Here is a 15771-nt window from a genome sequence, read left to right on the forward strand (position 1 = left end):
CAGGAAATCCCTATTTTTAACTTTTTGAGGACTTTCCATGCTGTCTTCTCTACTGGCTGTACCCATTTATGACCCTACCAATAGTGCACAAAGGTTCCCTTTTCTACACATTCCTCCCAACACTTGTTATTTCTTGTGTTTTTGATAATAGCCATTCTAACAGATAATAGATAATTTCTCATTATGGTTTTGATTTTTGTCTTTCTGATGATTAGTGATGTTGGGCATTTTTTAATGTGCCTGTTGGCCATTTGTATGTCTTTTTTGGGGGAAAATATTCAGATCCTCTGGTGTTTTTAATCGGATTGTTTGCATGTTTTTTGCTAGTAAGATGTAAGAGTTCTTTGTACATTTTTGAACATAAATTCCTTTTCAGATATATGATTTGCAAATATTTTCTCCCACATGGTAGGCTTCTTTCCATTTTGTTAATAGTTTCCTTTGTTGTGCAGAATGTTTTTATTTTGAGGCAGTTCCGCTTAAATTTTTTTTTTTTGCTTTTATTACCTTCGTTTTTGCTGTCATATTTAAAAAAATTATCAGGACCAATGTCAAGGAGTTTTGTGATTTCAGATCTTACATTAAAGTCTTTAATTCACTCTGAGTTAATTTTTGTGATGGTGAAAGGTAGTTGTCCAGATTCACTCTTTTTCTTGTGGCTGTCTGGTTTTCCCAACACCATTTATTGAAGGGACTGTTCTTTCCTCATCATATATTCATGGCTACTTTTTTGTACATTAATTGATTATATGTGCATGGTTTTATTCGTGGGCTCTCTATTCTGTTTCTTTGACCTATATGCCTGTTTTTATGTCAATACCATGCCGTTTTGATCACTAAAATTTTGTAATGTAGTTTAAAATCAGAGTGTGTGATTTTAAAATAAGTTTTGTTTGTCTTTCTCAAGATTTCTTTGGCTATTGAAACTTTTGAGATTATCTGTTCTATTTCTGTGAAAAATGCCAGTTGAATTTTGTTAGGGATTGCATTGACTCTGTAAATTGCCTTGAGTATTATGGACATTTTAACAATATTAATCCTTCTAATCCATGAGCACAGAATACTTTTCCATTAATTTGTATTCTTTGATTTCTTTCATTATGTCTTAAAGTTTTCAGGATACAAGTCTTTCACCTTCTTTGTTGAATTTATTCCTAGGTATTTTTTTTTAATGCAATTGCAAATAGGATTTTTTCCTTAATTGTTCTTTCTGATCACCCATTGTTATATATAGAAATACAACAGATTACTGGATATGGATTTTGTATTCTATAGCTTTACTGAATTTGTTTATTTGTTTTGATAATTTTTTGGTGGCATATGATATCATGCCATCTGCAAATAGTGAGACCTTTACTTCTTCCTTTCTGATTTAGATGCTTTTAAAATTTCTTTTTATTGCGTATTTGCTCTGGCTAGGATGTCCAACAATACGTTGAATAAAAGTGGCAAAACTAGGTATCCTTGTCTTGTTCCTGATCTTAGAGGAAATCATTTTAACTCTTTACCACTGAGTATAATTTAACTGTGGGCCTTTATTACGGTGAGGTATAGTCCTTCTATACCTAGTTGCTGAGCAATTTTATTATAAATGGATTTTGTATTTTATTTTATTTTATTTTATTTTATTTTATTTATTTTTTTAGGGCTGCGCCACCTGTGGCATATGGAGGCTCCCAGGAGGCTGGGGGTCGAATTGGAGATGTAGCTGCTGGCCTATACCATAGCCATAGCCATGCAGGATCTGAGCCATGTCTGTGACCTACACTGCAGGTCATAGCAATGCCAGATCATTAACCCACTGAGTGAGGCCAGGGATTAAGTTAGTTGCTCTCATAGATGCAAAAATATTGTCAAATCCAAAGTCATGAATATTTACCTCTGTGTTTTTTTCCTAAAAGTTTTATAGTTTTAGCTCTTATGTTTAGGTCATTAATCTATTATAGAGTGTGGGGCCAGGGCTCAACATCACTCTTTTGCATGTGGCTATCCAGTTCTCTTAGCGCCACATGTTGAAAAGTCCATTCTTTCCTCATTGAATAGTCTTAGTGCCCTTGTTGAAATCAATTGGCTGGTAGATGCATGGATTTGTTTCTGGGCTCTTAATTCTTTTCCACTGGTCAACATGTCTTTTCTCATGCTAGTACCACACTGTTGCGGTTGCTGTAGTATGCTTTAAACTTAGGAAGTGTTTGTTGTCCAACTTTGTTCTTCTTTTTAAATATTATTTTGGTTATTTCGGGTTCCATATGAATTTGAGGATCAACTTTAACCATTTAGTGTGTTAGCTGTGGGATTTTCATAAATTCCCTTTATTTATTTATTTGTTTTTACATGGCTTGAATTGTCCTTTATTATTATTTTTTAATAAATTTGTATTGGAGTATAGTTGACTTAGAAAGTTGTGTTAGTTCCTGTGTATAGCAAAATAAATCAGTTATGTATATATATATATATGTGTATATATATATATATATATACACACATACACACACACACACACACACGCACACATACGTTCCTTTCATATCCTTTTCTCATATAGATTATTACACAGTATTGAATAGGTTACTCTGTCCTGTTACCTATTTACTTTATGTATAGTAGTATGTATATGTCATTCCCAGTCCCCCAGTTTTTATCCCTTCACCACATTTCCCCTTTGCTACCCATAAATTTTGTTTCAAAATCCTTGAGTCTATTTCTGTTTTGTAACTTCTTTTGCATCATTTTTTGTTAGATCCCACATATTAGTGATTTCATATGGCATTTGTCTTTCTCTGTAGACTTACTTCACTTAGTGTATAGTAATTTCTGGTTCTATCCATGTTGCTGCAAATGGCATGATTTCATTCTTTTATGAGTGTGCTTTAGTATGTTGATGAAATTTCTGTCTATTCCTAGCTCTCTGAGTGTTTTTATCATGGAAGGGTATTGGGTATTTTCTAATATTTTTTCTACATCAGTTGAGGTGATGGTTTGATTTTTTCCTTCGTTTATTAATGTGGTATATTGTATTGATTTTTTCTTTTATGTTGAACTGTTCCTGGGCTAAATCCCACTTAATCACTGTGTATAATTTTTTAAATATGCTACTGTTTTTTTTTTGCTAGTATTTTGTTAAGGATTTTTGCACATGTATTAATAAGGGATATTGGTGTGTAGTTCTCTTTTCTTTGTGTGGCTTCAGTATGAGAGTAATACTATAGTCTTCTTTGTTGTTCCCCAAACATCTGAGACATACTCCCTCCCACTTTGGGATCTTTTTCACTGGCTATTTCCTTTGCTTGAAATGCTTTCCCCCTGGGTATCTATATCACTTTTTCAAGTCTACCTAAACATTACCTTTTTTTAAAAAGAACATTTATTTATTTATTGTCTTTTTAGGGCTGCACCCACAGCACATGGAGGTTCCCAGGCTAAGGGTGATGCGGAGCTGTAGCTACTGGCCTTTGCCACAGCCAGAGCAACACCAGATCTGAGCCACGTCTGTGACCTACACCACAGGTCACGGTAACGCTGGATCCTTAACCCACTGAGCGAGGCCAGGGATCAAACCTGCGCCCTCATGAATACTAGTCAGATTTGTTTCCTGAGCCATAACGGGAACTCCAAATGTTACCTTTTCAAAGAGCCCAACCCTGTCACGCAAATTAAAATTGTAAATTGTTTCCCTCCTACGCCCTAACACTCTTGATTCTTTCTCTGCTCTAATTTTTTCTTGCAGTAGTATTTATCATCTTTCTTCATAACATATATTTTGCTTATTCCTTGTTATATTTATTACCATATTATAGTAATATACTTTATAGTATATAATAGTACAGTTTATATAATATTACAATACTGTAAATAGTATATAACAATAATAATTTTTGTTATTTATAATTTACCTATAATTATAATTTATAATTTGCCTATCTTTGTTGTCTACATCTGTCTTCTCACATATCAGGTATGGGTTTAACTTTGTTTAGTTTAAATATGTCCAAAGTTCCAGGAAAATACTTAGTCAATAAATATTTGTTCAGTTGAATTGGATAAATTAACACCAAATGTTAGAAGCACTCCTGGCACCTTACCATTTTTTAGTGGTGCCAAGAATAACCTCATCATGGGTTATAAAAGCAGTGCTAAATGCAGGATGTTTGAAAAATCAAGTGTTTGTGATTTGAGATTAGTCTTGTGGTTTTTTCCTTTGTTTTTATTATTATTTTTCCAGTTGACATACAGTAAAAGCTCCTTTCTTGGTGTTGAGTTTATGGGTTTTAATTCAGGTCATGTGACTACCACCCCAGTCAGGATACGGAACAGTCGCACCCCCTCAAATAGCTACTGAATACTGTCCCTTCATAATGAAACCCTTTCTCTATCCTTAATCCCAGACAACCACTGATCTATTCCTATAGCTTTTTTTTTTTTTTCCTTTTTTATGGCTGTACCTGTGGCGTATGGAAGTTCCCAGGCCAGGGATTGAATCCCAGCCACAGCTGTGACCTCTGCCATAGCTGCAGCAATGTGGAATTCTTTAACCCTCTATGCTGGGCTGGGGATTGAACCTGTGCCTTCACAGTGTCCCGAGCTGGTAGGATTGGATTCTTAACCCACTGTACCACAGCAGAAACTCCTATTCCTATGGTTTAGTCTTTTCCTTGATGACGTATAAATTCAAGCATATAGTGTGTAGTCTTTGGAGGCTAGCTTTTTAAACTCAGCATAAGGCTTTTGAGATCCATCCAATTTGTTGTATCAGTATATTTTTTTTCTGACAATTATTCCATTGTATGGATGCAGATATTTTCTCCCAGTCTGTAGCTTGTCTTTTCATTTATTTTAATTTATTTTTTTTCTTGTCTTTTGTCTTTTTGAGGGCCGCACTGTGGCATATGGAGATTCCCAGGCTAGGGGTCTAATCGGAGCTGTTGCTGCCAGCCTACGCCAGAGCCACAGCAACGCCAGATCTGAGCCATGCCTGTGACCTACACCACAGCTCACAGCAATGCCAGATCTTTAACCCACTGAGCAAGGCCAGGGATCGAACCTGCAACCTCATGGTTCCTAGTCAGATTCATTTCCCCTGAGCCACAATGGGAATTCCTGTCTTTTTATTTCTAAAGCGTCTTTTACAGATTGAAAGTCTTTAATTTTTACAGATTGAAAGTTTTTAATTTTGATGATGATTAAAATTCTCAAATTTATTTTTATCAAGTTTTTTTGTGTGTCATATTTAAGAACTCTTTGTCTAACCAAGGGTCATGAACATTTTCTCTGATGTTTTCTTTTAAAAGTTTTATAGGAGAGTTCCCTGATGATCTAGTGGTTAGGATTTGGTGTTTTAACTAAAGTTTATAAATCTAGAATCCATTTTGAATTAACTTTTCGTGCAAGGTGTGAGGTTTAAGTTGAGACTCTTTTTTTTTTTTCTTTTTTTGTATTTGGATGTCCAATTCTTCCAATGCCATTTGTTGGAAATATTTCCCTCTTTTCCACTGAATTGTCTTTGTTCCGTTGTAAAGGAAATCAATAAGCCATGTTTATGTAGGTCTTCCCTCGATGCTCTATTCTGTTCCATTGACCTGTGTGTCTAACCCTTCCCTAATACTGTCTTGATCACTGTAGCTTTATAGTTAGTCATAAATCCAACTAATGTGAGTCCTCCAAATTTATTCTTCCTTTTCAAAATTGCTTTGGTTATTTTAGTTCTGTTGCCTTTGGCTCTTCATATGTATGTAAATTTAATAATCGGTTTGCCTATATCTACAAAAAATCCTGCTGGGATTTTCCCTGGAATTGGATTAAATCTATAGATAAGTTCAGGGAGAATTGAAACCGTAACTATATTCAGTCTTCCAATTCACTAACATAGAAGGCTTTTCCATTTATATAGATCTATGATTTTTTTAAAAAAATCAAGGTCTATTGTATACAGTATTCAGAGCCACTCTGTGTGTGTGTGTGTGTGTGTGTGTGTGTGTGTACTTTTGTTTGTTTGTTTGTTTTTGTTTTTGTTTTTCAGGGCCGCCTGTGGCATATGGAGAGTCCCAGGCTAGGGGCCAAATCGCTCCCGGCCGACACTTCAGCCACAGCAATGTCAGATCTAAGCCAAGTCTGTGACCTACACCATAGCTCATGGCAGCGCCAGATGCTTAACCCACTGAACGAGGCCAGGGATCAAACCTGCATCCTCATGGTTGGATTTGTTTCTGCTGCGCCACAACAGGAACTCCAGTATATTTTTTATTAGATTTATACTATGTATTTAATCTTTTTTTGGAGCACTGTTTTAAGTGGTATTTTAAATGTTTTGTTTCCCAATTGTTTACTTCCAGTGAATAGGAATATGATTAATTTCTATATGTAACTGTGCATCCAGAGATCATGCTAATTCACTTGTTAGTTCCAGGAGTTTTAAAAAATATAATATAATATATAATATAATATAATATAATGTTTTCTCTCTTTATATGTGTGTGTGAATAGTAAGTTTTTTTTTGTTTTGTTTTGCTTTGCTTTTGTTTTGTTTTGTTTTATTTTGTTTTAGGGCCGCACCTGTGACATAGGGAAATAGGCTAGGGGTCAAATTGGAGCTGCAGCTGCTGGTCTATGCCATAGACACAGCAATGCAGAATCTGAGCCGTGTCTGTGACCTGCACCACAGCTCATGGCAATGCCAGATCCTTAACCCACTGAGGGAGGCCAGGGATGGAACCCACATCCTCGTGGATACTAGTCAGGTTTATAACCTCCTGAGCCACAAAAGGAGCTTCAGTTGTGATAGTTTTATACCTTCCTTTCCGATCTGTTGTTTCCAGCATGACGTTGAATAGGAATGGTGAGAAGGGACATCCTTGCCTTGTTCTTAATCTTGAAGAGAAAGTCTTCAGTCTTTTGCCATGAAGTATTAGATTAGCTATGGGGGTGGAGTTGCTAGATGTCCATTATCAGGTTATGAATGATTCCTTCTATGTTTATTTTATTGAGATTTTTGAAAATCATGAACATATATTAAATTTTAAAATGCTTCTTCTGCATATGATCATTTTTTTTAGTTTAATAATATGACTGATTACATTGACTCATTTTTGAATAGTGAACCAGCCTTGCATTGTGGCATAAGACCTATTGGCCATAGTGCCTCATTTATTTTATATGTAGTTATATTTGATTTTCCATTAGTTTTTTGTTAAGGATTTTTGCACCTATTTTCATGAGAGATGTGGGCAGGTAGTTTTCTTTTCTTGTACTGGTTTCGTCTGCTTTTGATATTAGAATAACTCTGGCCTCGTAAAATGCATTGGGAAGTGTTCTCTTGTATTTTTTGAAAGAAGTTGAATAGAATTGGTATTATTTGTCTTTTAAATACATGGTAAATTCATTAGTAGAAACATCTGGGCCCACAGTTTTCTTGGTGGAAAGATTTTAAATTACATACTCATAATCAGTTTTTGTAATAGCTATAAACTGTTCTGACTATTTATTTCTTCTTGCTCACTTTTGGTAGTTTGTAGCTTTGAGGGGATTGGTCCATTTTATCTAATTGTCACATTTATGTGCACAGAGTTATTTGTTGTATTTTCTTATCCTTTTAATATCTGTGAGGTGTGTAGTGCTATTCTGTTTCATTTCTTTTTTTTTCCTCTTTCATTTCTGATATTGATAATTTGTCTTTTTCCTTCTTTGCCAGCTTAGCTAGTGGTTTTTCGATTTTTAAAAGCTTTTCAAAGAACAAGGTTTTTACTTCATTTTTTTCTCTATTGTTTTTCAATTTATAATTTCATTGATTTTTGCTGTCTTTATTATTACTTTTCTTCTGCTTGCTATGTATCTTTTTTCTCTTTTTGAAAATAGTTTCTGAAGGTAGAAGCTTAGATTTTTGATTAGAGAACTTTGTTCTTTTAGAATGTAATCATTTAATCCCATAATTTTTCTCTAAGCACTGCTTTAGCAGCATCTCACAAATTTTCTATGCTATATGTATTTTTAATTTAAGTTCAAAAGATTTAAAAACATTTTTGAAACTTCCTTTTGACCCATAAGCTGTTTAGAAATACGTTGTTTACGATATGATTATAAACAATACTATTGGACTGTACACTTAAAAAAATGGTTAAGATAGTAAGTTTTATGTTATGTGCATTTTACCACAATAAAAGAAATGTGTTGCTTAATTCCTAAGTACTTGGAGATTTTTCAGTTATTTTTCTATTATTCCTTTTTAATTTAATTTAGTTATGATTGGAGAACATACTTAGTATGATTTTAATGATTTGAAATGTTTTAACATTTGTTTTATGACCTAGAATGCAGCTTATTTTGACAAATATTCCATGGGAACATGAAAAGAATGCATATTTTCAGGTGTAAGTGGAGTGTTCTGTAAATGTCAATCATAACAGTTGGTGATAGTGTTGCCTAATTTGATACTATTGATGATTTTCTTACTTCATTTTCTATAAATTACTGAGAAAAGAATGTTGAAGTCTCCAACTACAATTTTGGATGTACGCATCTGTGCTTTCACTTGTATCAGTTTTTCTTTATGAATTTAAATGCTCTGTTGTGAAGTGCCTACACATTTTGGATGTTATGCAATCTTTTAATCATTATGCAAAATAACCTGTTTATTCCTGGTAATTTTCCTTGCCCTGAAGTCCACTTTCTCTAAGATTGATAGAACCACACTGGCTTTCTTTTGGTTAGTGTTAGTCACAGAAAAAAATTTTCTATCCTTTTATTTTAACTTATCTATATCATTACATTTCCTATAGATGGCATATGGTTTGGTCTTTTCTTTCTGACAATATGTATATATTAATTGGTGTATGGATACCATTATATTTAATGTAATTTTTGATGTGTTTGGATTCAGGTCTACCATTTTTATTATTTGTACTCTCTTTTTTGTTCCTCTCTCTTTCCCTACCTTTTTATGGATTATTTGAATATATCTTAGTATTCCATTTGAATTTATTTATTGAATATTTCTCTTTGTCTAGATTCTTTTGTGCTTACTCTAAGGATTACAATATACTTACCTAACTTTTAACAGTCAAATTAGAATATATATTTTGCTACTTTATTATTTTTTTCTTTTTATAGCTGCACCTGAGGCATATGTAAGTTCCCAGGCTAGGGGTTGAATCAGAGTTGCACCTGGGACTTACACCGCAGCCACAGAAACAGTGGATCTGAGCTGCATCTGCAACTTAAGCAGCAGTTCGAGGCAATGCCAGATCCTTAACCCACTGAGCAAGGCCAAGGATTGAACATGTATCCTCACAGAGATGTTGGGTCCTTAACCAGCTGAGCCACAACAGGGACTCTCTATTTTCCTACTTTATTTTTTTAAATTATTTATTTATTTATTTATTTATTTATTTATTTATTTGTCTTTTTGCCATTTCTTGGGCCGCTTCCGTGGCATATGGAGGTTCCCAGGCTAGGGGTCCAATCGGAGCTATAGCCGCCGGCTTACACCAGAGCCACAGCAACACAGGATCCGAGCCGCGTCTGCTCACGGCAACGCCAGATCCTTAACCCACTGAGCAAGGCCAGGGATCGAACCCGCAACCTCATGGTTCTTAGTCAGACTCATTAACCACTGAGCCACGACGCGAACTCCTCTATTTTCCTACTTTAAATGGAATATAGAAATCTTACCTCTCTGCAGTTCCCCTTATCTCTCTTCATTTTTGTTGTAGTTGTCGTATGTATTACATCTAAATATGATTTTGCTTTCAACAACTTTACGTATTTCTGGAAAAAAATACCCTATGATATTTATCCAAATAGTTACTATTTCTGTTGCTATTTCCTCATTCCTGAAATGCCAAGTTTCTTTCTGTTATTATTTCCCTCCCCTCTGAAAAACGTCTTTTAAAGTTATTTTTAGAAAAAATCTGATGGCAGGAAATTCTCTTTGTTTTCCTTCATTTGGGAATATATTTATTTTGCCCTTATTTCTGAAGAATATTTTTGCTGCTTATGGAATTCTGTGCATTTCTTCTCAGCACTTTAAAAATGTTGTTCCCCTGCCTTCTGATTTCTCATGAGAAAATCCAGTCATTCAAAATGTTGTTTTCATATATGTAATTTGTTGTTTTCCCTTGGCTGCTTTCAATGTTTTTTTTCATGGTCTTTAGGGTTCAACAGTTGATTTTGTTTGGGTGTTGCTAAGATTCTTGAATCTTTAAGGCTATGTAATCCACCAAATTTGAAAAAATAATGGCTAAAACCTTTTTTGACCATCTTTTTCTTTTTACACTATATTCGTTCTCTTCTCCTGGAATTCCAGTGACACACATGCCAGATCTTTTGGTATTAGGACACATGACCTTGAGGCTTTGTTTCTTTAAAAAAATATTTCTCCTCTTTGTTGTTCAGACTGGGCATTTTCTATTGCTCTGTCTTCAAATTCATGGGCTCTTTTCTCTCTCATCTCATTCTTCTATTCTTATTCAGTGAGATTTAAAAATTTTTTTCCTATTGTATTTTTCACCTCTTAAATTTCTGTTTGATTCTTTCTTATTGCTTCCGTTTCTTAACTAAGATTTTCCTTCATTTCAGAAGTATTGACCTTTATATCTTGGAGTTTGGTTAATAATAGCTGCTTTAAAGTTTTTGTCTGATATTTGCAACAAATGTATTATCTCAGACATGGCATCTGTTGACATTTTGTTTCAAGTGAGTTATGGAGATTCCTCTGATTTGTCCTATGCTGAGTAATTTCTGATTGTATCCTGGGCATTTGGAATGTTATGAACTCTGGCTCTGATTGCCATCTTCTGGAGAATGTGGATTATTTTATTTCAGCAGGCAATGGATTCAGATTCAGGCTGCAAGTGCCCCACCTTCCTTGGATGGTGTTTCTAGTATCAGTCAGTTTTGGCAGGCAAGTTATCTATCCCTCACTTGCCCCATGCAGTAGCCAGTCTTGGGTTGTTGTTTATCCTTGAGTTCAGTTCTCAAAGCCTTTGGCATGTGGCTTAGGGTCAGATCCACACATGTGCAGCTCAGAATTGAGCCCAGATATTGACACACAGTTTAATGATCTCAGTTTCTTAAGGCTCCTTCTATTTATCATCCCCACAACATTCTCTGGCTCTCTAGGCCCCTTCCTTCTCTGTCTAGAAATCTAGACAGGGGCTTTTGTTTTCCTGCTTTGCCACTCACTTCTCAGCACTGCATCTGTCTCTGGGGCCCAACAGGGAGGGGACAAAAATAGAGACAAAAGCAATGGGATTTCGCCTACATTTTGGGGACTAGAATTCCTCTGGTCAGAGAGAAGGTGTCTCCTCCTGAGAATTTCAGATGCCTGACTGGCTGCTGCCACCACCACTGTGAGGTTTCTTGGAGGCTGGGATGAGAAAGAATGGAAAAATCCAACAGAGAAAATTCCAGGGATTCTCTTTGATGCTCTGTGACTTGTAGGGACCTAATTTCCTCAGACTAGAACCAGAGGCTTTCTCCTGGACCTCTTTCTGTCTCATGCACAGCTGGTGCACAGTTCTTACTCCCTGCAAGCCCATGCCAGGGGATGCTGGAGGCAGAAGCCCCAGGAAACTCAGTGCCAGTTTCATGGTGCTTTGGCTTTGGTTTCCTTCTCTGCTACAGTTTACTTCTCAGAGCTCTCAGAGAGCTGCTCATGCATTTTATCTGGGTCTTTAGAAAATTCAGTGGGTAGGATAGAGTAGAGTGTGCTTGTACCACCTTGAAGGGATCAAAAAGCTGTCTTGTGTGTGTGTGCATGTGTGTGTTTAATATAAAATGAGAGGTTCTCATCTCCTGCATATCTAGAAAGAGGGTAGAGGCCCAGGGAATTAACTTCTGTTGAGCATCAACTCTGTGCCAGGCATTGTACCTTAAACAATGGCATTATTCTATGACTATGTGGAAAGTCTGGCATTGCTGTCTCCACTGTAGTTGGGGGAAGCTAGGCTCACATTAATTAGTTCGGGGTCTTATAGATGATCAGTGATAGGTTGAGGATGTGTATCATGGCCTGTATAAGAAGATCCCAAAAGTTGTGTAGAAAGCAGAAGAGACTAGAAGGCTCAAGTCTGACATCCTGCTCCCCTTCTCTCTGCAGGACGGATGAAGGCGACCCTGTGATCATGCACCCCGGGGTCCTGTGCATCATGGTGAGGCTGCTGCCTCGGCTGTACCATGAAGACCACCCTCAGGTACCTGTTGATGAACATACGAGTTTGTCTTTTTCACATGACTGATCTTTTGAGCCCTTCTGGCCAGTGATGCCCTTTCCCTTTTTGTCTTTGCCCTGAGTCCCCTCTAGTAAGAGAATCTCCCTCATGAATCACCTCCTGAAGGGGAGCGTCAGTGGGTCTGGGACTCTTGACTGAGTTCTGCCCACTCTTCCACAACCATTCAAAATTGATCACTCCTGTTGGTGAAGTTACCTTCTAAAAACAACAGCCAATCAAAAACAAAAACAAAAACAAGCCCCCCCCCCAAAAAAAAAAAAAACAACAATAGCTAAGCAAAACCCAAATGAAATGCTATACCTTTATGAGGCATGTCCTGGGTGCTGTGTACAGTGCGGGACCTTGGTGGAACCAGAAGTCCTCTGCTCCCCATTTATTCCTCCATCCCTTGGATACTGGCTGTGACCTTGGCTCAGTGTTCTGTGTAGGATGCACAGGGCTAACAGGATGTGCATTGTCCAAGGAGCCCATATCTGTGGTGGGGAATGGGAGGTGTGGCGGAGCAGACAAACTAAATAAATAAGCTCGCAAATGAATACATAATTACAAATTGTCAAAGTGATATTAAGGGAAAAAAACAGGATGCTGAGAAAGAATAATGAGAATGGAAGTTGGGGGAAGACCTAATTAAATTTAATTTAGATGAAGTGGTGGAGGTCAGGGAAGCCATCTCTTTGATGGTGACATTTAAGCAGAGCCCTGAAAGATGAGTAGCAATTAACCAGGTGGGAAGGAGCCTGCTGCAGGCGGCTGGGGCAGGAGCAAAGAGGGAGAGCTGGAAATAGGCCCAATGGGGCAAGCGGAGGAGGGCTGGAGCCCCTCCGAGGTGTGGGGTTTTATCCCAACACACAATACACAGTGAGTAGAGGGAACGGGGTCAGGTTTTTGTGGTAAAAATCTCTCACGTTTGGAGTTCCCATTGTGGTGCAGCAGAAACGAATCCGACTAGGAACCATGAGGTTGCGGGTTTGATCCCTGGCCTCGCTCAGTGGGTTAAGGATCCAGTGTTGTCGTGAGCTGTGGTGTAGGTTGCAGATGCAGCTTGGATCTGATGTTGTGGTTGTGGTGTAGGCTGGCAGCTACATCTCTGATTTGACCCCTAGCCTGGGAACCTCTATATGCCATGGGTGCAGGCCTAAAAAGCAAAAAAAAAAAAAAAAAAAAAAAAAATTAAAAATAAAAAAATCTCTCATGTTGTATTGAGGGTGATCTGGAAATGGGGCTGTGCAATAGAAAAAGGGGACAGCACTAAGTCACCCATATTCCCAGTCCAGGCACCACATGGTGGTAACTCAATCAGGGTGGTGTCTGTGGGAAAGTGTGAAGAACAAAGAGTCAGGAGACCTATTGGGAGATAGAATCAGGCCGGAAGATGAATCACCTGCAGAGAGTGGGCAGAGAGAAGAATCAAGGTGACTCTCACTTCCTGTCCTGGCAGCACTGACTACCCTGCTGCAGTGAGGTGAGCTTGTATGGGCGAGGCATGGAGCAGCAAAATGGAGCAGATTCTGAAGACATGCTCTCAATCTGGAGAATATGTTTTCTAGGAGGTCTGAAAAAGCAACTGGAAGAGTCAAGGAAGCCCTGGAAAATGTACAGTTGAATTAGCAGCGGGCTAAAGAAATGACTTGGTCAGCTACCATGTACCAGGCACAGTGCCAGACCCTTTCACTGATCATTGAACCTCATAGAGGTTTGGTCGGGAGAATAGTTTCCATTTCAGCCAGTGGGGAAATGGAGGCTCAGATGACTTATATGCCTTTTACAGATTCTGAGCTGGTGGACCTGGTATTAAATATGGTCCTTCCTGGTGGCAGGTCTCCTGGTCTTTCCCCTGTACCACAGGGGCTTCTATAGGAGAATGGGGGCTCGTGGGATGTGGGTCCAGTTGTGCTTTGTCTGGGAGTTAAAAAGAAGGTGATATGTTTTAAGAAGAAATGACAACTCTAGTTGACCTTTGAACAATGTGGAAGTTAGAGTTACTGACCCCCACACAGTTGAAAATCTCCACACTTATAATCTTTGCCTCAAAAACAAAGGAATTGATAAATGGTTCACTCAAGGGTAGGAAGGTGAAAAAGTTTGGATAGAATCAGGACTCAAACCCTAGTTCTTTTGAGTCCACATATGGTTATCTCTAATTGAACATAAACTTTTCCTTATACTTAGTAAAATTTACAGATTTGTAAAATGAGAATGCAGGTCCTATAGTTATTGAAAAAAATCCACACATTGGTGGACCTGTGTGGTTCAAACCTGTGTTGATCAGGGGTCAGCTGTAGGAATATTATTAATCATTGAAAATGACAATGGCCTAGTCAAAGTATTGGGAGGCCTCCGAAATCAGTGAGAAGAGAGGAGTGGAGGAAAAAGCCTCAATGTATAGGGAAGGGACTGTTTCACTAAGGACATTTTGGAGTGTTAGTTACAGGAGTAAAACAAGGACTAACTCAGTTCCATGTCTACATGTCTCTTTGTAACTGGAATCCTTTATCTGATTCCTGTTTCTCTGCTGGAAGGTGATCATAAAGTGACTATCAAACCAATGAGTAGGGATACATCTAATAGTGAAATGGGATGCAGTGAGATTAACCAGGCCAGTGGTTTGGGTGGTCTTAGCAGTCAAATGGTTGTTGATGAGCACATGGTGCAAAACTCCATCATGAGGATGATTGATGAAGTGATGTGGTGGCCTGTCTTTCTGTCTCCTGGTGCATGAAGATCCTGTGAATGAGCCTGAGTTCAGAGTTGTCACATTAGTGTGTGGGGAAGAAGTTTCCCTCATCCTGTGATGGTAACTGGATATGTTTTTCTCTATTCAGGTCACAATAAATAATTTAGGACAAGTCTAATTCTCACACACAGTCTCTCAAGTATGCAAATGAAATGGAGCAGTGTGTTTTCTCAGATATTTTCTGCAGATGCCAAACCAGTAGCTATTAAAAGTTGGATAATTACAGTAATTAATTTCTGAAAGGGGGGGGTGGGAAACCTCATCACAGCAAATATAATAGTAAATCAAATGAGATAGGAGACCCACACAAGAAAATGCTGAAAAGGAACTGACAGCAGGACTGTAGATTGGGGTGCAGAGAAAGGGGCTGGAAGTTTCAGTAGATGGCAGTGTTACTACTAAAAAGATGGACTGGAGTTCCCACTCATCTCCCTCTAGGTGGGCCGATGGCTCTTGACACCCCTATATGCTTACCTATGTTAAATTCCTCAGTTGCTCTCCTTTACTGTATGGATGAGAAATTGATGGCTTTCCAAGGTACAAATGCCTTGGTTGTCTGATTTTTATCTAATCGTGGCCACGTAAAGTTTGTTCTGTTTACAAACCAAGAGGGTTGTTTTCTCCTCTCCAAAATACTAGCACTGCAAGCTGCTCTTGGAAACAGGTAATCCAGCCGATTTTTTTTTTGTCTTTTATGTCATAACCAGTATTAAAATTGGACTGTAGGAATTTTTTTTAATAATTTTTTTTATTTTCCCACTGTACAGCAAGGGGGTCAGGTTATCCTCAGGTTATACATTACAATTACATTTTTTC

General features: G+C 37.6%; 1 protein-coding gene across 1 annotated transcript in view; it reads left to right on the plus strand.

Moving 5' to 3' along the window:
* The window catches only part of WDFY4 (WDFY family member 4), a 279361-nt gene that overhangs the window by 72689 nt on the left and 190901 nt on the right, over positions 1–15771 (plus strand). Inside the window, 1 exon segment of the mRNA XM_021073024.1 lies at positions 12089–12182. Within this exon segment, the coding sequence (XP_020928683.1) occupies positions 12089–12182 (94 nt within the window).

This window comes from Sus scrofa, chromosome 14 (assembly GCF_000003025.6).
Source record: "Sus scrofa isolate TJ Tabasco breed Duroc chromosome 14, Sscrofa11.1, whole genome shotgun sequence".
NCBI classification, from domain to species: domain Eukaryota; kingdom Metazoa; phylum Chordata; class Mammalia; order Artiodactyla; family Suidae; genus Sus; species Sus scrofa.